At 41.1% G+C, this 25,176-nt stretch overlaps 1 protein-coding gene across 27 annotated transcripts in view; it reads right to left on the bottom strand.

The window, feature by feature from the left end:
• Positions 1–7,625: 7,625 nt before the first annotated feature.
• Positions 7,626–25,176, bottom strand: part of LOC105615213 (zinc finger protein 561) — a 35,888-nt gene continuing 18,337 nt past the window's right edge. For 4 of the 27 annotated variants that reach the window (XR_009600617.1, XR_006059841.2, XR_009600620.1 and 1 more), the window contains 4 exons: positions 20,575–20,685; positions 17,630–18,470; positions 13,682–13,965; positions 7,626–11,422 (listed from right to left, as the gene is read on the bottom strand). Coding sequence is in view for 6 of the 27 variants with exons in the window: in XM_060415450.1 (XP_060271433.1) it covers positions 18,156–18,470; positions 18,952–19,034; positions 20,575–20,608 (432 nt within the window). In the remaining 21 variants the exon portion in view is untranslated. Of the gene's footprint in view, positions 11,423–13,681; positions 24,134–25,176 lie in introns of those variants that run through there. The other 23 variants (XR_009600615.1, XR_009600616.1, XR_009600624.1 and 20 more) reach the window with 13 other exon arrangements.

The following is a 25,176-nucleotide window of genomic DNA, read 5'->3' as shown; positions in this document are numbered from 1 at the left end:
ACGACTGAGGCCATGATCTAGAGCTCATGAGCCGCAGCGACTGAGGCCATGTGCTGCAACCAATGATGTCAGTGCACCTCGAGTCTATGCTCCAAAACAAAAGAAGCCATTGAAATGGGAAGCCATCCAATGACAGTTAGAAAGCAGCCCCTGCTAGCTACAACTAGAGAAAGCCAGCCTGTAACAGTGAATACCCAGTATAATGAAAAATAAGATAAAAAATAAGTAATAAAAAATAAGACAAAAGCAACTGATTCTCAAGAACTTCCTTTAGTGAAATTTATGATCTCTTTCCTGTGCAGAAATGTTCATTCTACAGTTCAGTTCAGTGCAGTTCAGTCGCTCAGTTGTGTTCAACTCTTTGCGACCCCATGGACTGCAGCATGCCAGGCCTCCCTGTTCATCACCAACTCCTGGAGTTTACTCAAACTCATGTCCATTGAGTCAGTGATGCCATTCAACAATCTCATCCTCTGTTGACCCCTTTTCCCTCCGTCAATCTTTCCCAGCATCAGGGTTTTTTCAGATGAGTCAGTTCTTCACATCAGGTGGCCAAAGTATTGGAGTTTCAGCTTCAGCATCAGTCCTTCCAATGAATATTCAGGACTGATTTACTTTAGGATGGACTGGTTGGATTTCCTTGCAGTCCAAGGGACTCTCAAGAGTCTTCTCCAACACCACAGTTCAAAAGCATCTATTCATCAGTTCTCAGCTTTCTTTATAGTCCAACTCTCACATCCATACATGACCACTGGAAAAACCATAGCCTTGACTAGGTGGACCTTTGTTGGCAAAGTAATGTCTCTGCTTTTTAATATGCTGTGTAGGTTGGTCATAACTTTTCTTCCAAGGAGTAAGCGTCTTTTAATTTCATGGTTGCAGTCACCATCATCAGTGACTTTGGAGCCCAGGAAAATAAAGTCTGACAATGTTTCCACTGTTTCTCCATCTATTTCCCATGAAGTGATGGGACCAGATGCCATCATCTTTGTTTTCTGAATTTTGAGCTTTAAGCCAACCTTTTCACTCTCCTCTTTCACTTTCTTCAAGAGGCTCTTTAGTTCTTCTTCCCTTTCTGCCATAAGGGTGGTGTCATCTGCATATCTGAGGTTATTGATATTTCTCTTGGCAACCTTGATTCCAGCTTGTGCTTCATCCAGCCCAGCGCTTCTCATAATGTACTCTGCATATAAGTTAAATAAGCAGGGTGACAATATACAGCCTTGATGTACTCCTTTTCCTATTTGGAACCAGTCTGTTATTCCATGTCCAGTTCTAACTGTTGCTTCCTGACCTGCATACAGATTTCTCAGGAGGCAGGCCAGGTGGTCTGGTATTCCCATCTCTTTAAGAATTTTCGATAGTTTGTGGTAATCCACACAGTCAAAGGCTTTGGTATAGTCAATAAAGCATAAATCAATGTTTTTCTGGAACTCTCTTGCTTTTTCTATGATTCAACAGATGTTGGCAAATTGATCTCTGGTTCCTCTGCCTTTTCTAAAACCAGCTTGAACATCTGGAAGTTCATGGTTCCCTACTGTTGAAGCCTGGCTTGGGAATTTTGAGCATTACTTTGCTAGTGTGTGTAAGATGAGTGCCATTGTGTGGTAGTTTGAGCATTCTTTGGCATTGCCTTTCTTTGGAATTGGAATGAAAACTGAACTTTTCTAGTCCTGTGGCCACTGCTGAGTTTTCCAAATTTGCTGGCATATTGAGTGCAGCACTTTCACAGCATCATCTTTCAGGATTTGAAATAGCTCAACTGGAATTCCATCACCTCCACTAATTTTGTTCATAGTGATGCTTCCTAAGGCCCACTTGACTTCGCATTCCAGGATGTCTGGCTCTAGGTGAGTGATTATACCATTGTGATTAACTGGGTGATGAAGATCTTTTTTGTATAGTTTTTGTATAGCTTCAGACATTTTTTGTATAGTTTCAGACTTAAATTGAAGAAGTTAGGGAAAACCACTAGACCGTTCAGGTATGACCTAAATCAAATCCCTTAGGATTATACAGTGAAAGTGAGAAATAGATTTAAGGGATTAGATCTGATAGACAGAGTGCCTGATGAACTATGGATGGAGGTTTGTGACATTGTACAGGAGACAGGGAGCAAGACCATCCCCAAGAAAAAGAAATGCAAAAAAGCAAAATGGCTGTCTGAGGAGGCACTTTCTGAAAAGGAAAGATATACCCATTTGAATGCAGAGTTCCAAAGAATAGCAAGGAGAGATAGAAAAGCCTTCCTCAGTGATCAGTGCAAAGAAATAGAGGAAAACAATAGAATGGGAAAGACTAGAGATCTCTTCAAGAAAATTAGGGACACCAACAGAACATTTCATGCAAAGATGTTCATTGTCAGTCTCTTTCATATACCATTAGGCATATCAAGATAATCACTGGGACTTCCCTAGTTGTCCAGTGGTTAAGACTCTCTACTTCCACTGCAGGGGCCCTGGATTGGATTCCTGGTTGAGGAAATAAGATCCCGCCTGGCACACTATGTGCCCCTCTCCCTCCTGGAAAAAAATCATCAATTCACCCATCAGAATGGCTAAAGTTCAAAAGATTAAAAATACCAAGGGCTGGCAAAGACATGGAGCAATGGGGACTTTCATATACTACTAGTGTACTAGGATATTTATACTGGAGCATAAATGGATTCAGTTACTTTGGAAACTGGCACATGCACTAAATCTAATTATACTCCTACTCTACATCATAGCCCTCCTGCTCTTAGGTATATACCTGACTGAAATGAGTGCTTATATTCACAAAACATGTCTGAAAATGTTTACAGCAGCATATGAAAGATAGCACCACAGTGGAAATAATTCAAATGCCCATCAGTGCTAGATGGATAAACAAAATACAGCACACCAAAATACAGAAAATTCCACATTAATATGAAAAGAACAAATGCTCCTATGCACAACAACATTGACAAACCTCAGACATAAGTTAGATTTTCATGAAAGTGTATACATTATATGATGCCATTTTTATGAAATCTAGGAGCAGGGAAATTCACTGACGGACGTAGGAGTCAGAGTAGTGGGTAGTTTGGATGTGGGAAATGTTGACTGAGAAAGGTCACAAAGACACATTCTGGGTGATGGAAGTGTTTTATATCTTCGTCGAGGTGAGTAGCTATGAAGATATATATTAGTAAAAGCTCTTCATGTGTTTAAGATTTTTTCATGTTATTATGTTATTATATTATGCCTCAATTAAAATAAAAAAGAGATAGGACTTCCCTGGTGGTCCAGTGGTTAAGAATCTACCTTCCAATGCAGAGGACATGGGTCATGGGTTCAATCCCTGGTCAGGGAGCTAGATCCCACATGCCATGGAACAGCTAAGCCACAACTAGGGAGAAGCCCATAGGCCACAATGCAAGATCCTGTTAGTCACAGCTATGACATGATGGAGTCAAATAAATAAACAAATACATTTTTTAATTTAAGAAAATAAAAATGAGATAATGCCAATTATATAAAGCAGTGACATTGTGTTCACTGAAAACTCTCTTCAAAATTAATATGTCATTCAAATTTTGTTTTATTTACTACAGGAAATTTAGAATTAATAGCTTAGCATTGAGACCAGTGTCAAACAGGTTCGTGGCCCCAGAAGAGATGATTTCAGTCCGGGACCAAAAGACACAGTCCTAGTCACTCAGAGCTTTGTGCAGTAAAGTTTATTAAAGTAACAGTGATAGAGAAAGCTTCCAACAAAATCACTGGAAGGGGCACAAAAGTGCCCGCATCGCTAGTTTAAGTGGGGCATTATATACTTTTCAACTGGCTGTTGGGAATCAATAAAAATACCACAAGGTTGAAAGAGTTCCATCAGACCCTTTCCCAAGGCATACATCCTGAGATAACTTTGGCACAAGATTAGCCAGAGACAATGGGTTCTGGGCAACCTCTCTGGGCAAGATATACTGTTGCTGTGTTATCAGGGCTACAAGTCTTGAGACACAGGTTCCTAGGCAAGATTTGTTACAATTATAATGATTAACCTAGAGCCTAAGAAAAACATTTCCATGAGTAAGGCATTATGCTGTGTAATCATTAGCTCCTAAAGAAAGGCCAGATCTCAGGCAAAACACATTGTTGCACAAGGCTTAAGGAAAGCAAGACTGAGAATGTTCACCTCCTCCTTAAAGGGGTGTGAACTGCATAGGCTAACACTCTCAGAATCTAAGGAAGTGTATATGGTCTGCAGGGATGAAATAAAATTAAGCTAATTTGCCTAAATACCTTTGGTTATATTGATAAATTATCTGAAGCCTCCTGTTTAGGTTTCTTCTAGTCCTGCTTCTCCCCGACTCACTTCCTTCCCTGTATGCTCACTGGAAGTCAAGATATATATTTGGCCAACTTAGTCTTAAATAGCAAGTCTATACCATAGTGAGCCTCTCAAATATTGTTAAGTGAATAAAACCATATTTGAGATACCTTTTGGAACTAAGTTTGGACTAACAGGTTTAATCAACAAATCTTAGAGCCGGAAAAGTCCTTTGTGTCTTTCACGTAGCTTCATTAGTTGTTCTTTTTTTTTTTTTTTTAAATGAGTGTACAGATTTCCTTGAGGAAGACTAAATTTCCAGGAATGGACCACTGATGTCAGAGACTGTTTTGGGGAAGACAGATGAGTCTATTCTGTGAGCAACTTATATATTGTACTGTTTCCATAATATCTTACAGAAAAACACAAGTGATCTTTTCAGCCAGTCCAGTAGTTCTCTCTGTAAACACATGGTCTATTGATCTTTGTAGCAGTGCTTCACATCCTCGATAGAAGCTCTCATTTCTATCGAAGATGAAGCCTTTACGACGTGATTCTTACCCTTGTTAATCACGAGAGAGCTTGCTTTTTCTCTCTGCCCTCTGCCCTGTGAGGACTCAATGAGAAGGAAACAACCTGCAAACCGGAAGATAACTTGATGATCCTGGTTAAAGAGATGAAACAGGATAGTTATACAGATAGTTGTTGAAATCCTGGTAGGGGATTACAGATACAGAGGGAAAGAAACCTAGCGAACTTTGTTAGTTAATGATCGCTTAAGAAGGCTATCAGAACCTCATGAAATGAAGTAGGCTCGCTTAAGTATAAAGTATGAGACATGCCCCAGGTCATGAAGTGAAAGAAAAAAATGTTATCAATCTTCTGATGATGTGAATAAGCGCTATGACAGGCCTAGTTTGACCTCATAGAGTCAGACACTCTTCTGCCCCATACAAAGGGGGAGCTGGTAACAAAAGCCTAACATCTACTTGAACAAAAAGGAAGAAAGAGGTGTTTTCCTTCTCCTCCACTCTCTTTTGATTATAAAAATATAGTCTATTTAATCCTTGGGAGGGCTTTCCTAGTGGCTCAGAGGTAAAGAATTCGCCTGTAATGCAAGAGCCACAGGAGACACGGGTCCAATTCCTGGGTCAGGAAGATCCTCTGGAGAAGGAAATGGCAACCCACTCCAGTATTCTTGCCTGGAGAATCCCATGGACAGAGGAGCCTGTCAGTTTACAGTCCTTGGGGTGGCAAGAGTCAGATACGACTTAGCAACTAAACCACCACCACCACCAATCCCTGGGGTGGAGTCCCCTCCACATGGCCTGCTTGCATCTCTCACAAGTGTCCTATATTAACAGATCAACTTCATGCCTACTACTTTCCCTCTTGCTGAATTCCATCTGTGCAGAGACACAAAGAGTCTGAGCCTCTATAAGTTCAGACACCAGGTGAGTGATTGTAATGGGTTCGAGTCCCAGTCTGAGGTTCACAGTTTCACTGGTACTTAGATCTCAGAGTTCCAGCCTGTAGAACTGTGAGAAATACATTTTCATTGTTTTCAACCCCCACCCCACCCCCACTTATGATATATATATATATATTTTTTTACAGCAACCCAAGCTGACTTAACACTCCTTTTTTTCAAGTAAATGGAAGAATTTGTGTAACCCATCAATATTATGATATTGTTGTTTAGTTGCTAAGTCTTGTTCAACTATTCTATGACCTCATGGACTCTGGCCCACCAGGCTCATCTGTCCATGGGATTTCCCAGGCAGGAAAACTGGAGTGGGTTGCCATTGACTTCTCCAGGGATCCTCCTGACCCAGGGGTTGAATCTGCCTTTCGAGCACTGCAGGCAGATTCTTTACCACTGAACCACTAGGGAAGTGCTTCCAATTTTCCAAATAACCAATATTCTCTCTACACACTCTCATTTGTCAAGTTTCCTTTCAAAATTGTTATTTAAAAAAATTCCCATAGTTTTTACTAATATATTGTTTCCAATCCAAGTTCTCACTATAATGCTTTTGTGATATTAATAATTTGAGCCTTAATACCCTGCTTATATTTTTTGTCTTATCAATGAGTTCAGGGTTCAAATGCAAAAGTTTTGAAAGTACATACTGTGTAAAAAATCTATGCCATCGCTCTGAAGAAAGGAAGGGAGAATGAAGGAAAGAAGGATAAAACATTGAATTTGTTCTCAGTTTAGATGTCACTTCTTAAGAGAAGCCTTTCCCAACTATGGAACTCCATGTAGCACAAATAAGTTCTCATCAGACACTGTTCATACTACTGTAGGTCACGCTCCCTGAAAAGCTGATTCTGAGACAAGGACAGACTTTTAGGAAGCTTTTTGGGATGTGTTTTGGGGATAAACAGAATTACTATATGACTCAGCAATTCTACTCCCGAATCATTGAAAACACTCAAACAAATATATTGGGTTGGCAAAAAAGTCTAAGTTTTCCCATAATATGTTACTTTTCAGCCAAACCAATATGTGCATGCAATCCAATATGTACCGCACTACTCCCAGTTAAAAATCATGGAAATAACCCAAATGCTCATCACTGGATGAAAGGATACACAAACTGTGGTACACATATACAGTGGAACATTATTCAGTCATAAAAAAGAATGGAGCAATTAAATATCAATTACACAGCTAGAGGGCAGGAGGAGAAGGGGACGACAGAGGATGAGATGATTGGATGGCATCAGTGACTCAATGGACATGGGTTTGGGTGGACTCCGGGAGTTGGTGATGAACAGGGAGGCCTGGGGTGCTGCGGTTCATGGGGTCACAAAGAGTTGGACACACTGAGTGACTGAACTGAACTGAACACAGCCAGAAATTTTCCCTAAGGAATGAAATACTAATTTCATGAACGTGCTCAGTGAAAGATGCCAGATACAAAGGTCTCATATTGTATGACTCCTTTTATCTGAAATATCCAGAATAAGTAAATCCATAGAGAAAGAAAGCAGATTGGTGGCCTCCAGGGCCTGGTAGAGAGAGCAAAATAATAATTGCTGAATGGGTACAGAGTTTCCTATTGGGGTGATAAAAATAACCCAGGTCTTCTGTCGGGAGCTGCGTTAGGCATTTCTGATAAAATGGAGGCATGGCCCCAGGCCCCCTCTCCTCATTCCGCAGGCACAGATCCCGGGATGAAGGAGTTAGGCCTTGTAATTCTGACTTGTTTTTCCTCTCCTTGGCTGAGTTGACTGAAAAGGAATATTAAGGTGCTTATTGTTCTTGAGAGGAGCATGAGAAGGCACAAAGCCTTCTGCAGCATTACTCAAAAAATAATTCATAAAGTTAATCATTGACATTTATTCAAGGTCTTTTACAAAAGAGTGTTCCAGGATGAGCACATAGGCCACAGCTTGAGGCCATGGGAGGGATTGATATCTGAAGCCTATTTGTGAGAAGAATGTTTATGGCAAAGGAGTTTACTGAATTTAGGGCTTAGAAATAATTAAAATAGTTTGAAGTTAAAGATTTAAAGAATGTTGTAAAATTAGCATATTTTACTATAGCTTATAGAAGTTAGGAATTTTTAGAGACACTATAGCTAGAAGCCTTTTTAAGAGATAGTGAGCTCAGGATGTTGGGGGCAAACAGGGCTTAGGAAGATAAGTAGTAAACTGAGGAATGTAGCATGAGTTACAACGTAATCACAAGTTAACTATAGGACACATTAGAAGAGGAAGGTAATAGATGATAAGGCTGATTCCGAGAGAATCACTGAAGCAGGAACTCGGTTTGAAGAGCAACAGTGATTTATGGAGATAATAAATCTGGGAGAGGGGGATCTGAAAATGTCAAACCTCTGGCCTAATGCTTTTGTAGAAGTGTAAAAGAGAATCTTAAACTTGAAATAAACAGGCAGTCCAAAAGAAAAATGAGAAGCTGTCTCATTTGCCAACACCGTTCACCTCTTCAGGTTGAATACCTGGCTGCTGGAGTTGGACTCCAGCAGTCTTCTGCATTGCAGGCTGATTCTTTACCAGCTGAGCCACCAGGAAGCCCAAGAATAATAGAATGGGTAACCTATCCCCTTTCCAGCAGATTTTCCTGACCCAGGAATTGAACCAGGTTCTCCTGCAGTGCAGGTGGATTCTTTACCAGCTGAGCTACCAGAGAAGCCAAAAATGTCTCTAGGAAAAAGATTTAAAAATTGGAAAATGGGCATTTCTTGGAATTGCCTTTCCCAGTTTTGACAGTAAATGGTAAAATACAACATAAGAAAGAAATGATGACCAGGGCTGACAACATTTAGGGATGAGGTTCAGGGTCCCCCTACCAACTAAGCCATCTGGTCTAGCAGAGTATTATCCAGGAGTGAGAGTTGAGAATGGATAGCACAGGAGGGAGACAATGAGAATCAACTGTGGCCCTGAGGCCGCCTATAGTAGCAGAGGCTATAGATTGACCCACTGACCCTCTTTTAAGTAGTAGTTTATCTTACTCACCCTCACCCCTAAAAACAACCCATGGAAACTATGAAAGAGAATATCACAGAAATTATTTCAGTGAGCCCAGACTCTTGCATCTCCCTGTACATGAAAAATCGCTAAATTCCTTCCCTTGACATATCTGACTTCTTTAATTAACTATAATCTTTTGACTTTCAGGTTACCTTGTCTTTGTTGTAAAAGCTCCTCTATGTCCTAGCTCACCTCTGACCTTGGAACAGTTTCTCAGAATATCTGAAATGCTGTTTCCCAGGATACACTTCTCATTTGGCCTCCACTAAGACTTAACTTGCTGGGGACCTTCTTGGTGGTCCAGTGGTTAAGACTTTGCTTTCCAATGCAAGGGATGCAGATTTGAGCCCTGGTTGGGCAACTAAGATCCCACATACCATGAGATGCGGCCAAAAAAACATCAATAACAACAAAAAGCAGTAACAAAACAACTTAACTCGTAACTGTCATGTTGTGCAGTTTTTTCCAACAGGAGTTATGTTCCATGAGCCTGTTTCCCCACATCAAATTCTTCATTTAGAGACCCATGTACTCTGTTGGAGATACAGCACATAATGCTTGTCATTGACTTAGAGTGTATACTGCATTTTGCAAATTAGAATACCCTGTGTGTTCAAATGCCTACACTAAACATGATCATTCTTTATGAAATTAAACCTCTTCCCATGTCTTCTATTAGAATTTTTAATCTTTCCTATATTTTATGCTCCTTTCAGACTAAACATTCCTCTTTCCTTCTCTTTATAGTTATTTTATATTTGCCACATATATGTCCTTAATATTTTTCAACCCACTTTACCTGGGTTATTTCTGTCCCTCTCTTTAATACATGGAGCCCTCTCTAACAGCAACAAAGGTCTCCTGACATCAGCCATTACCAGGGGATATTTTTCAGTCTTCATTTTGATAGTTATTTCAAGAAAACCAAAACTATTAACCAGTTTATTTTTCTTCAGAAAGGACATTTTTTCTCCGTGATTTTGTGGACACCAAATAATCCATGAAACCTCCAAAGATTCATCAAGGGAAGAGCATTATAGAAAGTTGGTTCCTGTAGAAATTAAAGTTTCTCTGGGGGACACCTTGTAATTTTAAGTCAAGACAAAGAAAGAAAAAATTCTCCTTGGAGGAAATAAATTCATCTCCCTCCAAGGCTACATGCAAGGACACCACACTGGCTGAAAAATTTCCATTCTTTTATCTTTGCACCGAAAAACTAGCAAGGGGACATTCTTTTTGCCCCCTTCTGATGTCTATGTCAGAAGCTTTCTCTCTATTTCTCTTACACTTTAATAAAATTCTATTACACAAAATCTCCAAGTGGTCAAGCCTGTCTCTGGAGCCAGATCAAAATCCTCTCCTCTGGAGGTCAAGAATCCTGGCATAGCACACAGCTCACAGCAGCAACTATTCACTTCTAGTTACTGGTAAATGATTTAGAAGACAATAAAGTCCCAAGTTTCATAGAACATACATTCTATTGGCCAGAAAATAAAATAACATGTAAATACATGTTACTGGTAAATGATTTAGAAAACAACAAAGTCCTGAGTTTCATAGAACATACATTCTATTGGCAGAAAATAAAATAACATGTAAGTACATGGTAAAACTAGACTTTCAGATAAGTGCCAAGAAGAGTATATGTCTAGTTAGGAAAATTATTTTAACATAAGGTTATTATTACACAACCATCTAGAACAATTCCATGTGTGGATCTGTTTACTTTCCCAGTGGTGTTACTCTGAAAAATGTTTGGAGTTAAAAGGAAGAAAAAAATGTCAGTTTAACCTTATTAAGGTGTGGTTTTCTGTGTCTGTGAAATACCCCACTGAGAACTTCGATTTCAGAGTGGCATGGGTTGGTCTGGTGTTCTGTTTCGTGGTAGCAGTGGTGGTAAGTAGATTACACCCGGCTGAGTCTTACACATGATGCTTCAGTTCTTGGTTTGGCTCTCACCTCCATAGAAAAGTCCTTCCCAACTTCTGACACCCATGCTTCACAGGTAAGCTCTCAGGGGACACAGTCCATGTTGTTGCAAACTGCAATCCAAATAGCCTATGGTATGGACTGTAGCCAATCCTGGGCTGTCTCCCACTTCTCCCTTCAGAAGTGAAGGCTTATTTTTCCAGGTGTAGTCAAACAGCAGCCCTGAGCCTTCTCTTTAAGTGCTGTGCTCAGCTAAGGAAGTCGCCTCACACAAGATCACATCATTTGGATCTCTTGCCGTGGGACCATAACTGACCACCATCTGAATCCACCACTGTACTTGCCCCGAGGCTGCTACTGCTCCCAGTCACTGACTGAGCACATCAGGGAACCAGTGCTCATTGTCATGGTCACACAATGACACTGATCACCAGGGTCAGTTACCCTTGTCTGGAGGATGATTCCTGTTCTTAGCATGAAGAACCTGAAATGTCATGCAGTAGCATAGACTGAAGTTCAGTGGGACATTTTTCATGTCTCTGGAAGTATTGTCATTTTAGATGTCAAGGCTTTCAAACCTACAGAGGCCAGATATGTGGAGATCTGAAGCACAAATTCCTCATATGGCTCCTGGGAGTGACCTTACAAGGGTTCACTTCTTCTGCCAACCCTTGATTCCTGGATCCATGTCCTATAAACAGGAGATACAGCATATTATGACTGTCATTGGTTTAGAGTGTATAATGCATTCTGTGAATTACACACCCAGAAATTCCTGTTGAATTCAAATGCTTGCACTAAATACCATCATTCACTTGAAATTAGATGTGACCCCATAAATTCACTAAATTGTAGCTTTAACTTTTTCATGTCAGATATATTTAATTCTCTCATCAATTTTACACTTTACAGTTTATTACTCCCATTGTTGAGATGTCTGCAACTAAAGAGATTAAATAATTTTGTCAAGGTCACACAGATAGACCAAAATTCTTCTAGAAAGCCTGGCTCAAGGTCCCATTGTCTAAACCACAACTCTATACTGTTCTTCAGGAGAGTTATGTATCAAAATTATTTTCATAAAAAGAAAAAATAATAAAGCTAGCATTAAGATGGTATAAGGCGAGTACAGAGAAAAAGAGAGTGACCCTGGCAATCAGGCAAGAAAACAAAAATTAGAGGGAAACGAGAGGGAGACTGGCTCTTAAGGAGAACCAGTGTCCTCCCTTTCTGATGGAGTCTTTCTTATACCTTGCCAATGAGAAATTCACTAAAGGGATGATTAAGTTTTAGCCTGTAGCTGAGACCTGTGGTCACATAGCCAGAGGTGTGGAATCTGGTGGTCTTATAGCTTTAAGAAGGTAGGGGCCAGTGGGCAAACAGAATGTCATTTGGGTAATTTGTTCAGTCTTAAGGGTCACTGTGGTTTTATTCTTTGTGAGGTCAACATAATGAGCCATTTCAACCATTAGCCCCCATGGAGGCCCTTTCATTCCAGCCTGATTTGGGATAAGGGCCAAAGGTCAATCTTCCATAACTGCTTCCTGTGGGACAAGGCTGTCATGGGGGTAAGAGAAGAAAAGGCTGGAATGTGAGTCAAGGGGATTTGTGTGGGGTTGAAATTTTTGATAATTTGAGTGAGTTAGAAGTAACTCATGGATAGTTTGGTTGGTGAAAGCTTGTAAGTGGTCCTGAAGAAATTTTGAAAAAGATTTATTAAACATGGTCCAAAAGTTAGAATAAGGCTAAGGAGAGGGCCTAGAAGTTAGGATCCAGGGTATCCAATTCCAATTGCTTAGCCAGTTTTCCCATGAATTACTGAGGTGTTGATATATTCTTGGGGCCCTGTTTATCAGATTCCTTCCTGCTTCCTTTACAACACCTGATTTATTGGCATAGTAGCAGCAAGCTTCCTCCAAAAATAGACATAGGCCTCCTTTTTCTGCCGTGAGGTATAACCTTCTTCTGTTTTGGAGGACCACTGCTGCCAGGGAATCTGGCTGGTTTGGGACAGTGATAAGGCTAGTAGTTATTTCTTCTAGGTTCTCAGTGAGGTCTTCAGAAAGGATTTGGTAGTAATTTAAAGAGGTTGTGAGTGAAATCAATTTTCCAGCCCTCTCCTGGCATATACCCTCATGCATGATGTGTTGGGAATGAGGGAACAGGCCTTAGGGCTCCCTGAGGTGAGACTGAAGAGCAGATAATGCAAGAGTGAGTGAGTGGGTGGTTGTAAGAGTGAGAAGGTTAGGTGATAAGAAGTCTTAAGAGATGATAAAGAGGTTTAGTGCCTATGTGTAGGGACTGATGAATGTTTGTAAGAATCTGCGTGGACTGAGATCAGGGAAGGACATAGTGGCCCTGTTTTTGTAACCAATCTCCTTGTGGTTGGCCTCCCTCATATAATAATCACGTTTTTTTTTTTTCCTTCAGGAAGGTAAAGTAGCTTTATGTTGGGGATTACTATGAATTGTTGAGCCAGTGATAGGAGTGAGGCTAGTCTTGCTTCCCTGTCTGCAGCATTGTTGTCCTGTGAAATGTGGTTTGAGGCCGCCTGGTCACCTCGGCAATGTATGATGCCTACTTCAGTTGGCATGTTCAGTTCAGTTCCCTGGTGGCTCAGAGGTTAAAGCGTCTGCCTGCAATGCAGGAGACCTGGGTTCGATCCCTGGGTCGGGAAGATCCCCTGGAGAAGGAAATGACAACCCACTCCAGTATTCTTGCCTGGAGAATCCCATGGACGGAGGAGCCTGGTGGGCTAAAGTCCACAGGGTCGCAAAGAGTCGGACACGACTGAGTGACTTCACTTCACTTTACTTCACTTCTTCTGTTGGTATGATCAGTTCAGTTCAGTTCAGTCTCTTAGTCGTGTCCGACTCTTTGCGACCCCATTAATCGCAGCATGCCAGGCCTTTCTGTCCATCACCAATTCCCGGAATTCATTCAAACTCACATCCATCGAGTCGGTGATGCCATCCAGCAATCTCATCCTCTGTCGTCCCCTTCTCCTCCTGCCCCCAATCCCTCCCAGCATCACAGTCTTTTCCAATGAGTCAACTCTTCGCATGTGGTGGCCAAAGTACTGGAGTTTCAGCTTCAGCATCATTCCCTCCAAAGAAATCCCAGGGCTGATCTCCTTCAGAATGAACTGGTTGGATCTCCTTGCAGTCCAAGGGACTCTCAAGAGTCTTCTCCAACACCACAGTTCATTCTTAGGTGCTTAGCTGCCTTTAAAAGCTGGAATATAAGCAGGGTGTTAGTTATAGGAGAGCCTTTAGTATATAGGAGCCCTCATTCTTTTCAGATAGCAGCATGAGTGTATGATGTGGAAAGTATATTTAGAGTCAGTGTTTGTTTGCTTTCTTGTTAGCTGCTAGGGTAAGTGCTCTAGTTAGTGCAGTAAGTTTTGCCTTTGGGAAGAGGTTCCTGAGGGGAGAGCTTGGAAGTCAATAATTTCAGTGTTAGAGACAATTGCATATCCAGGTACATTTTTCCTTTTGATTTTGTAGATAAGCTGCCATCAATATACCAAGTAAAGTCAGGGTTATTTAAAGGGGTTGAAGAAATGTGGGAGAAATGGGCATTTTTTTTTTGCCTCTTTGCAAGTATGGATGGGGGGGGCACAGAAGAATTAGGGATAAGGGTGGCAAGGTTGAGAGTAGGACAGTGTTCAAAGGAGAAATGGAGAGATTCGAGAAGGATAACATGAATTAATTGGACATGTGAAGCAGACAGAAGGGTCATGGATTTGTGAGAGAGTAAGTCCTTAAAGTCATGTGTTACTGGTGGTTTAAAAGAAATTTTCTTACTTTCCTGAGCAAGGAGTGCTGCTGCTGCCAAAGCACATAGGCAGGCTGGCCATCCTTGAATTGTGGTATCTAATTGCTTTGATAGATAAGCGACAGGGGTGATGGAGGGGCCCTGATTATCCCAAAACTCCTAGTGCAATTTTGTCTCTCTTGGTAGTGTAAAGGAGTGAGAAAGGTCAGGAAGTGTTAGTGCTGGGGCTGAAAATGACTTGCTTAAGGGTGTTAAAGGCTGAACGAATATTTGATTTTAGCTCTAAGGTTTCTGGAAGACCCCCTCAGGTGGCTTGATATATGAGGGCAAAATTAGAAATCCAGAAGCATAGATATCCAGCTAACCCCAAGTAGGACAAAATCTGTTTCTGATAAAGGGAATGGTAGGGTGGATATAAGGGACTTTCTATCAATAGTTAATATATCTTTTGGTTGATGATAAAAGGACTCCGAGATAGGTGATTCTAGGAAGAGAGAACTGAACCTGGGTGGGAGATACTCAGTAGCCCTAACTGGCTAAAAATTGAGGAGTTGTATAGTAGTTGTTGAGAGTGTGTAAGTGAAGGACTACAAAGGAGATCATCCACATATTGGAGGATAGTACTCACAGAGCAAGATCAAGAGAGGTTTGGGTTGATGCTGGAGCTTGGCCAAAGAAATAAGGACTATCATGAAAGCCTTGTGGGAAGACTGTCCATGTCAGTTGTTGGGAGCAATGATTGTCTGGATTGGTCCATATAAAGGCAAAGAGGTCTTGAGAGTCTCTGTGTAAATGGATGGTAAAGAAGGCATTCTTGAGATCTAGACCAGTGAAGTGGGTATTGGAGGAGAGAATGAAAGAGAAGAGCATAGGGATTTGGAACTACTGGGTATACGGGGACAACAGCCACAGTGATAAGTCTCGGGCCCTGGACCAGGTGATAGGAGTCATTTGGCTTTTTGACAGGTAAGATAGGGGTGTCATAGGGAGAGTGGGTTGGGCACAAGAGGCCCTGACATAGGAATTTAGTGACAACAGGCTTAAACCCTTGTTGATATTTTTGGGAGATGGGGTATTGTGGTTGATTGGGGAAATTTAGAGGGGTCTTTGAGATGGATATGAATTGGGAGGATGGTGAGAAGTTGTATCCCAATCTATGGAGTTTATGGACAAAGAGGGCAACTGGGAAGAGGAAGAGGAGGTGGGGTTGAGGAGCAGTAGCCAGTTTAGACCAGAGGGTGGGCTTGGGATAGTAAAAGAGGCTTTGAATTTTGACAGAAGGTCTCTCCCAAGAATAGGAGTGGGGCACTTTGGGAGTATGAGAAAAGAATGGGAAAATGGGGTATCTTGAAGTGTGTAAGGTAGAGGCTCAGTTATTCATGGCATAGATACTGTCAACCCCTATAAGAGACCTGAGGGTTGGTTTTTCCAGAGTAGGCAGGCATAGAGTAAGTGGCCCCCATGTTGATGAGAAAAAGAGGTCAGCTTACCTGTCACTGTGAAAGCTACCCTGGGCTCCGCAGAGGTGGTGAGAACTAAGGTGATAGCTTATTTGCCCCACAGCGTGTGAGATGCTTGTTTCTCGCCCAGGGAACAGACCTACATTCCCCACACTGCAAGGGACCTAGTGCCCCAGGTGTCACCATGGACTGGACTGTGTGTGTGTCTAAATATGTTCTGTGATCAACAACTCTGAGCTTTGCTCTAGAGATAAGACATGATAGATACAGGCAGAAGGCAATCCTTAACTATTCCCCTTACTTTTCCCATTACCTTTGAGATAAGAATGATAAAATTGATTTTCAAATTCCTGAAGCTTATGGGGTTTCTATCCAGTGTAGATACACTTGTGAAAGATAAAAGGTGAAGAATTGGCGAGTCTTACCTGAAATTTATTACACTCAAAAGGATTCTCTTTTATGTTGAGTTCAAAAATGTTTAGTATGGGACTTCTCTGGTTGTTCAGAGGTCAAGACTCTGCATTCCAATGCAGGGGGGATGGGTTTTATCCTTTGTCAGAGAACTGAGGTCTCATTTGCTGCAGATGCAGTCAAATATTAAAAATAAAATGCTAAGTATGATAGGAGGAATCAACAAGGGCTTTACCACATTTGTCACATTTCAGTAACTTCTTTTCCAATGTCATTGTATATAGCAAGTAAGCATTGAGGAGCAAAAAAGGTTTACCTACGTTCCTTACACAAATATGGTTTCTCTCCAGTGTGACTTCGCTTGTGTGCAGTAACAGGCGAAAAGTGAAAGTGAAGTCGCTCAGTCATGTCCGACTCTTTGCGACCCCATGGACTGTAGCCTATCAGGCTCGTCCATCCATGGGATTTTCCAGGCAAGAGTGCTGGAGTGGACTGCCATTTCCTTCTCCAGGGGATCTTCCCAACCCAGGAATTGAACCCAGGTCTCCTGCTTTGCAGGCAGATGCTTTACCGTCTGAGCCACCAGGGAAGCCCAACAGGCGAAGAAGTGGTAAATATTTTCCCACGTATATCATTCAAAAGGCTTCTCTCCAGTGTGAGTTCTAAAATGCTCAGTAAGATGTGAGGAAACAGCAAAGGCTTTCCCATATTTGTCACACTTAAAAGGCTTCTCTCCAGTGTGAATTCTAAACTGTTTAGTAAGACTTGAGGAATCAGTATAGGCCTTCCCACATTTGTCACAGTTAAAAGGCTTCTCTCCCATGTGTGTTGTCACGTCGAGTAAGGGCTGAGCATTCAGTGAAGGCCTTTCCACATGTGTCACACTTACAAAGCTTCTCTCCAGTGTGTCTTTTCATATGTTTAGTAAGGTATGAGCATCGAGTGAAGACCTTCCCACATATGTCACACTTATAAACCTTCTCTCCAGTGTGTGTTTTCATATGTTGAGGTATGAGGTATGAGGTAGGTATGAGGTATGAGGGTATGAGGGTAGAGTGAAGGTTTTCCCACGTGTCATACTTAAAAGGCTTCTCTCCCATGTGTGTTTTCATATATCTAGTAAGAACTGAGACTTGAGTGAAGGCTTTCCCACATCTGTCACATTTAGCAGTCTTCTGTCCAGTATGAGATCGTAAATGACTAAGAAGATTACTGGAAAACTGAAAGGCTTTCCCACATGTGTTACTTACAAGGCTTCTCTCCAGTGTGTGTTCTCATATGTTGAGTAACTTGTGAGGATCAAGCAAATGCTTTCCCACATCTGGCACATTTAGCAGTCTTCTGCCCTGTATGAGATCGTAAATGTCTAAGAAGATTACGAGAAGATGCAAAGACTTTCCCACATGCATCACACTTAAAAGGCTTCTCTCCAGTGTGCGTTTTCATATGTTCAATAAGGCAAGAGGGGAAAGTAAAGGTTTTCCCACATTCTTGACATTTATAAGGTTTTATTCCAGCATGAATTCTACTGTGAACATGAAGGTATGACAATGACCCAAAAGCTTCCCCACATTCCTTATATTCATAGGGTTTCTCTCCAGTGTGAGTTTTCAGATGTCCAGTGAGGTCTGAGGATCGATGGAAGTCTTTCCCACATTCTTTACGTTTATAGGGTTGCTTTCTAGTATGAGTTTTCATATGTCCAGTGAGGTTTGAGAATACAGCAAAGTTCTTCCCACATTCCTTACATTTGTAAGGTTTTATTCCAGCATGAAATCAACAGTGAACATGAATCAATGAGAACAACCTAAAGGCTTTTTCACATGTGTCACACTTAAAAGGTTTCTCTCCAGTGTGTGTTTTCATATCTGGAGTCAGCCTGACAGCTTTTCCACACTGATTAAACATGGGGGATTTTTCCCCAGTAAAGGGTTTGTTGTGTAGAGTATGGAAGCTCTTTCCATACTGATTATCTTCATAAAAATTCGTTCCATTTTCAGTGCTCCTGTGTGTCCTAAGGTAAAAGTGGTCACTGATGTCTTTCTTGCTTCGCTCACAGTCATACAGTTCCTGTCCATTGCGGCTTCGTGTCTGTGGAAAAACGAATGGATGATGATTCAAAGCTTTCTCAGACTCATTAACCGATCCTATCCATCTCCAAACAGAAACATCATTACAATGATGATGATGATTTTTAACATCTTCATTACATTCATACAGTTCCTATTCTGTTGATTTCTTTCAAGTTAAATGATGAAATCCTTCTGACACAATGAAATGCCATATACTCTAATGGTAAAACAGTTCACTGCAATTTCATTGAACTGTTCTCAAAATTCAAAGTCTAATTATATACGTGAGAATGATTTCTTGAGGAATTCTGATGCATCTATTTTGAACCTCAGGTTAGGATATCCCCAAATTGAACATAATCAAAATTTGTTGACAGACACTGCTATCTTTGGAATAAATGCCACTCAAATATCTACCACTAGTGTTCATCTTGTAATGAAATCCCAACGTTAACTGAAAGGAAAATAAGAAATATTTCTTATGAACTTACTGATCTTACCATTTGTACCCTATTTGATATTTTTTCCCACAAAGTATCCTGCTGAATTTTCAAGTCATTGGATTTAATTTGCATTTCCCATTCTAAAGTAAAAGAGAATAATAAATTTAAGACTGCAAAAAGAAGTGGATGTTAAAGCAGTTAAAAACAATAAGGCTCATGTGAATAAGTTTCTAAACTAAACATACCTTTTAAAAAGGCAAGACAGAAAAGAGGAGCTTGATTATGACAAAAATTAAGAATATATATATGTAGTCAAAATTCAGTACTTGATTTAAACGATGAGTCTTATGAAAAAGTGAAAATGAGGAAAAGAGAATACTATTAGGGAAAGTTCTGGATAAAAAGTATACATCAACATGATAAAACTAAGGGACTTTCCTGGTGGTCCAGTAGTTAAGAACTCATCTACAGTGCAGAGGTCACATGTGAGATCCCTGGTCCTGAAACTAAAAATGCATGTGCTCTGGAACAGCCAAGCCTGTGTGCCACGACTAATGAGCCTGCACTGTCGAGCCCGAGTGATGCAACTAGTGAGTCTGAGGCCCTGGAGCTCATTCTCTGCAACAAGAGAAACTACCCAATGGAAGCCTGCACACCAAAAGTAGAGGAACCCCTGACCGCTGCAACTACGGAAAGCCTGCACACAGCAACTAAGAGCCTATATACAACGATGAAGACCAACATAGCCCAAAGGAAAAAAAAAGACATGACAAATAAAGAAACAGAAGGCTATTTTTTGAGATCATAGGAAACTCTGATAAAATGAAAAGTAAGTATGTATGAGATGTTGAGGAAGTTACAGAGCATTAGAAACCAATGTCCTCAGCCTTCTGAAGGAAAACATCTCACTAAGTTTCCTTCTTATAAACCCAAAACACACTGAAATTTAACGGACGTGGGAAGTTCTTTATAATCTCTCACCTTGGAGGATTCGTCTCTCCAGTCTTCAACTTTTCTTTTTTTTAACCAAGATATCAGATTGGGTTTGAATGCCTGATATCTTGTTCATAAGGAAAGATACATTAATGAAAAAGTACCTGCCAAACACGACAAAACTTCCCATGGATCAGGTCCTATATCTAATCAAGTCTCTAGAATGAATGTGGTCCTATTTTTTAAATAGATAAAAAGGCAAACCACCCCTCTTTCTGTGTCTAAAAAGAGATAGTATCTCTGGCCCATGAAAACATGTTCAGACGTATACGAACATTTACAAAGTACTGAGAATGTTATTAAAATAGGAAATGAAGTAAACGTAAAAGAGATGTTTGGTCTCATGGAGAAGCCGCTAAACTAGTGGTTGCCAAATGACAGTGTCCAAGAGAATAATGTCCATTGCTTGTTAAAACAGAAATAACTAGGCCCAAATTTCAAAGTTTCATTCACTGTGCCACAGGTGAACTCTTGAGAATGCGTATTTCAAACAAGAGTCATGATAATGTTGTTAGTTCTCAAAGCACATTGTTACAGAAAGTATACTGGAGTAAAACTCATTCCTTAGATACGAGTGTCTACTAGTTTCCATTGTGTTCAGATTGGCATCACCCATCTTGGAACACAGAAGGTATAGCACATATATGTCCGTTCCCTAAGAGTGTACTGGAATGATGGCAGCCTTACCTGTTGTGGTCAGGTTCTTGTAGTTTTCCAGCATCACATTTCTATGGGGTTCAGTAAAGTCCACCCTTCCTGGGTGAAGTACACAGCCACATCAGCAAAGGTCACTGAGTCCTAAACCATCACACACAAAGTAGTTTCAGTAAAGTAAGATCTCCAACAATGTACAGTGGAGAATGAGGAAGGCAGTGTCAATTTCAACAGAGGGATTCAAGGTCTGTCATCATCTGTCAGAGGACACAATAATCTTAGGTCCTCTTCTTTCTAGCCACACTCACTCGTGATGGATATGGAACCAATAACACAATCCTAAGCAAATTACACACACTTGTGCAAGCTGATAGATAAATAAGTTCACTGAGAAATATTCACTCTCACTCCTTACCATGTCAGAACAGTCAAAATAAAAAACCATGTAGTAGCAATCAACAGACAATATCAGAAGGTAATTACTGAAATACTAAGATCATTTAGAGTAATTCCTCATCAATAGGAGAGCTTCCATATAGGGTGGAAATTTAAGAGGGACTCAGACTGGCTTTATTCCTTTAAGAAGCTTTGGACACAGGTCTGCCCAGAAGGAAATTTTCCATATGGCGCTTGCAGTAGGTCACTTTGTATAAGGATACCTTATCTTCTAACCTGAGAACAATCACTCAAACACTCAGACACCATCCAGTATGCCTCTCTCTTTTCCTCAGGATGGCATAAAGGGTCCTTAGAAAGAAGATCTAGGAGAAAAGAAAGAAGGCATGGGGATCCAGAGATGATCATAATTCCCACAATCACTGCCTGAGAGTCATTCGAAATTCCAAAACATCCCTGCATACTCATGAAATCTCACACTGAGAAGAAAGTTGGTGAAGTAGGACCCTGAGTGCACCTCCCACTCAGGAACATATCAAAAATACATCTATATGGACCCCTTCTCACTGAAAATAAACTGGAGATGGTCAGAGTGATGTTCAAAACCAAGGCTATAAAAAGATCCACAGAGTAAGGTACAAAAGGAGGGGGACTGTTCTGGTTTTTGTGTTGCTGCCAAGCAAGAGTGCACACTTGAGGGTATGCGGCAGATGTCAACCCAGCACTGCATCTGAATAAGGTGAGTTAGGCCAGTGCTGGCACTTGTGGAGGTGGTGGATCAGGAGCTGTCTGTAACCTGACTGGTTTCCTGGACAGTCTCAGCGTGTGTCTGGTCCACAGAAACTCTCCTGTTCCAGTGTTGCTCCCTCTAAGTCAAAGATACCATTGTTGAGAGGAGAGTGAGAACATACATGGAGGGAACAGATCCAACTCAGACTCAACACTCAGGGCTTTTTCTTCCAGCATCTTGGAACTAGATCTGGCTCCTGCTGCCACTGACAGGGCAGCAATAGCCACAGTGCACAGGAGAAAAAGCAGCTCACACAGGGTTCTGGCTCTTGTCCGTCTATCACCAGTACATCTTCCCAACAAGGACACCCCGAGAAAAGACATAATGGATACTGATTTCATTATAGTCTTTGTTTTAGAGATATGGATAACAGTATGGAGATTTCTTAAAAAATTAGGACTAAACCTACTATATGACCCAGCAATCACTATTAAATTACACATGTACCCCCATGTTCATTGCAGCAATATTTACAATAGCCAGGATATGGAAAAAATCTAGATATTCACTGACAGGTGAATGGATAAAGCAATCGTGGTGTGTTTATACAGTGAATTTTATCTGGCCACAAATAGGGATGAATTTGAGTCAATTGTAGTAGATGAATCTAGATGGTCTTATATAGTGAAGTAAGTCAGAAAAACAAGTATCACATGTTAACGCATATATATGGAATCTAGAAAAATGGTACCAATGAACCTGGCATAGGAGAAGCCTGTGGACATAGCAGGGGAAGGTGAGGGTGGGATGTACTCAGAAAGCAGCACTGACATTATACACTATCAGGTAGAAAATAGTGGGAAGTTGCTAAAAAACACAGGGAGGCCAGCCTGGTGCTCTCTGATGACCTACAGGGTGGGGCAGGGGGAGAGGAGGGAGATTCAGGAGGGAAGTGATACACACACACACATACACACAGACACACACACGGAGGTATAAAGTCATGAGCCTTTCATGCAATTATATGACAGAAACCAACACAAAATTGTAAAGCAAAAGAATTCTAGGGCTTTCAAGATTGCTCAGTGGTAAAAAATCCACCTACCAATGCAGGAGACATAGGTTCAATCCCTGGATCAAGAATATCCCCTGGAGAAGGAAATGGCAACACACTACATTATTTTTGCTTGGGAAATCTCATGGACAGAAGAGCCTCAAGGGTCTCAACGGTCACTGTGATTTTATTCTTTGTTTGTGAGGTAAACATAATAAGCCATTTTAACAATGAGCCCCTATGTAGGCCCTATCAGCCAGGACATGGAAACAATCAAAATGTCCACTGACAGGTGAATGGATAAAGAAACTGTGCTATTAAGACATTTATACAATGAAATATTACTCAGCCATAAACAGGAATGAATCTGAGTCAGTTGTGTAGTGAGGTAAATGAACCTAGAGCATCTTATACACAGTGGAGTAAGTCAGAAAGGGAAAGCAAGTATCGTATATGGAATCTATAAGAATGGTACTTATGAACTTAGTAGAGAATGAACTTGTGGACACAGTAGGGGAACATGAGGGTAGGACAAATTGAGAAAGTAGCACTGACATATATACAGTATCATGCGTAAAACAGTGAAAGTCATTCAGTCATGTCTGACTCTTTGTGACCCCATGGACTATATAGTCCATGGAATTCTCTAGGCCAGAATACTGGAGTGAGTAGCATTTCCCTTCTCTAGGGGATCTTCCTAACCCAGGGATCAACCCAGGTCTCCCGCATCGTAGGCTGATTCTTTACCAGCTGAGCCACAAGGGAAGCCCAAAACAGTTAGTGGGAAGGTGCTAAATAATACAGGGAGACCTGCCTAGTGTTCTGTGATGACCTAGAGGGGCAGGATGGGGGGAGGGCAGAGAGACTCAGGAGGGAAGAGATAGGCATACACACACACACACAACTAGGACTGTTTGCAGTGTTGTATGGCAGCAACCAACACAAAACTGTAAAGCAATAAAACTAAAATAAATAAATAAATGGCAACCCACTCCAGTACTCTTACCTGGGAAACCCCACAGAAAAAGAAGCCTGGCAGGAGGCAGTCCATGGGGTTGAAAAAGACTTGGATATGACTTAGTGACTAAACAACTAATACTGCTAATGGAACTTGGGAAAAGAATGAAAGAACATAGTAAGAATGTAACAAGCAACATAAACATAAAAAGGAACCAGTCAAAAGTGAAGAATATAGTAACTGAAGTGAAAAAAAAGACTAGAAATTATTAACAGCGCACTAGGTGACATAGGTAGAGAAGGAAATGGCAACCCACTCCAGTATTCTTGCCTGGAGAATCCCAGGGACAGAGGAGCATGGTGTGCTGCCATCTATGGGGTTGCACAGAGTTGGACACGACTGAAGCAACTTAGCAGCAGCAGCAGCAGGTGACATAGGAGAAAGCACAACTGATCTGGAAGATAGAATAAAAGAAATTACTCAATCAGAAAGAGAGAAAGAAAAAACAAATAAAAAAATAAGGACAGTTTAAGAATCATTGCTTTCACTGCTGTGGTCCTGGGTTGGCTTTCTTGTTGAGGAACAAAGATCCTGCAGGTTATGCTATTTGGCGGAAAGAACAATAACAGCAACAGTTTAAGGAACCTCTGGGATAATAAGAAGCATCTAACATTCTCATTATAGGGTTACCAGAAGGAGAAGAGAGAAAGGGATCAAAAAATGTATTTGATGAAAATATGGAGTTGACTGTGGCTCAGATTATGAGCTCTTTTTTTTTTTAAATTTCAGGGTTACATTGAAAAAAGTAGGAAAAACCACTAGGCCATTCAGGTATGAAAAAGTGGAAACAGTGGCAGATTTTATTTTGGGGGGCTCTAAAATCATGGCAGACGGTGACTGGAACAAGACATTTGCTCATCAGAAGAAAAGCTTCCAAACCTAGACAGCGTAGTAAAAATCAGAGACATCACTTTGCCAACAAAGGTTCATATAGTAAAAAATGTGGTTTTTCCAGTAGTCATGTGCGGATATAAGACTTGGAGCATAAAGAAGGCTGCTGCTGCTGCTAAGTCCCTTCAGTCGTGTCCGACTCTGTGCAACCCCATAGATGGCAGCTCACCAGGCTCCCCCATACCTGGGATTCTCCAGGCAAGAACACTGGAGTGGGTTGCCATTTCCTTCTCCAGTGCATGAAAGTGAAAAGTGAAAGTGAAGTCGCTCAGTCATGTCTGACTTTTAGCGACCCCATGGACTGCAGCCCACCAGCCTCCTCTGTCCATGGGATTTTCCAGTCAAGAGTACTGGAGTGGGGTGCCATCGCCTTCTCTGAAGTCTTTTCTAACACTCTTTTATTAAGACATCCCACAGTTCACTATAGTGTGCATTCTGCCTTGCTGCAGTAAGTAATAAATCCAACTTGCTTAACTCCGTGTGTTCCTGGTAACCTTTGGCTAAAGACCACTGATAATATCAAGAAAAACTTAACTTGGGGGTGTG

The sequence above is a fragment of the Ovis aries genome, chromosome 5 (genome assembly GCF_016772045.2).
Source record: "Ovis aries strain OAR_USU_Benz2616 breed Rambouillet chromosome 5, ARS-UI_Ramb_v3.0, whole genome shotgun sequence".
Taxonomy (NCBI): Eukaryota; Metazoa; Chordata; class Mammalia; order Artiodactyla; family Bovidae; genus Ovis; species Ovis aries.
This window is presented reverse-complemented; position numbering and strand designations above follow the sequence as displayed.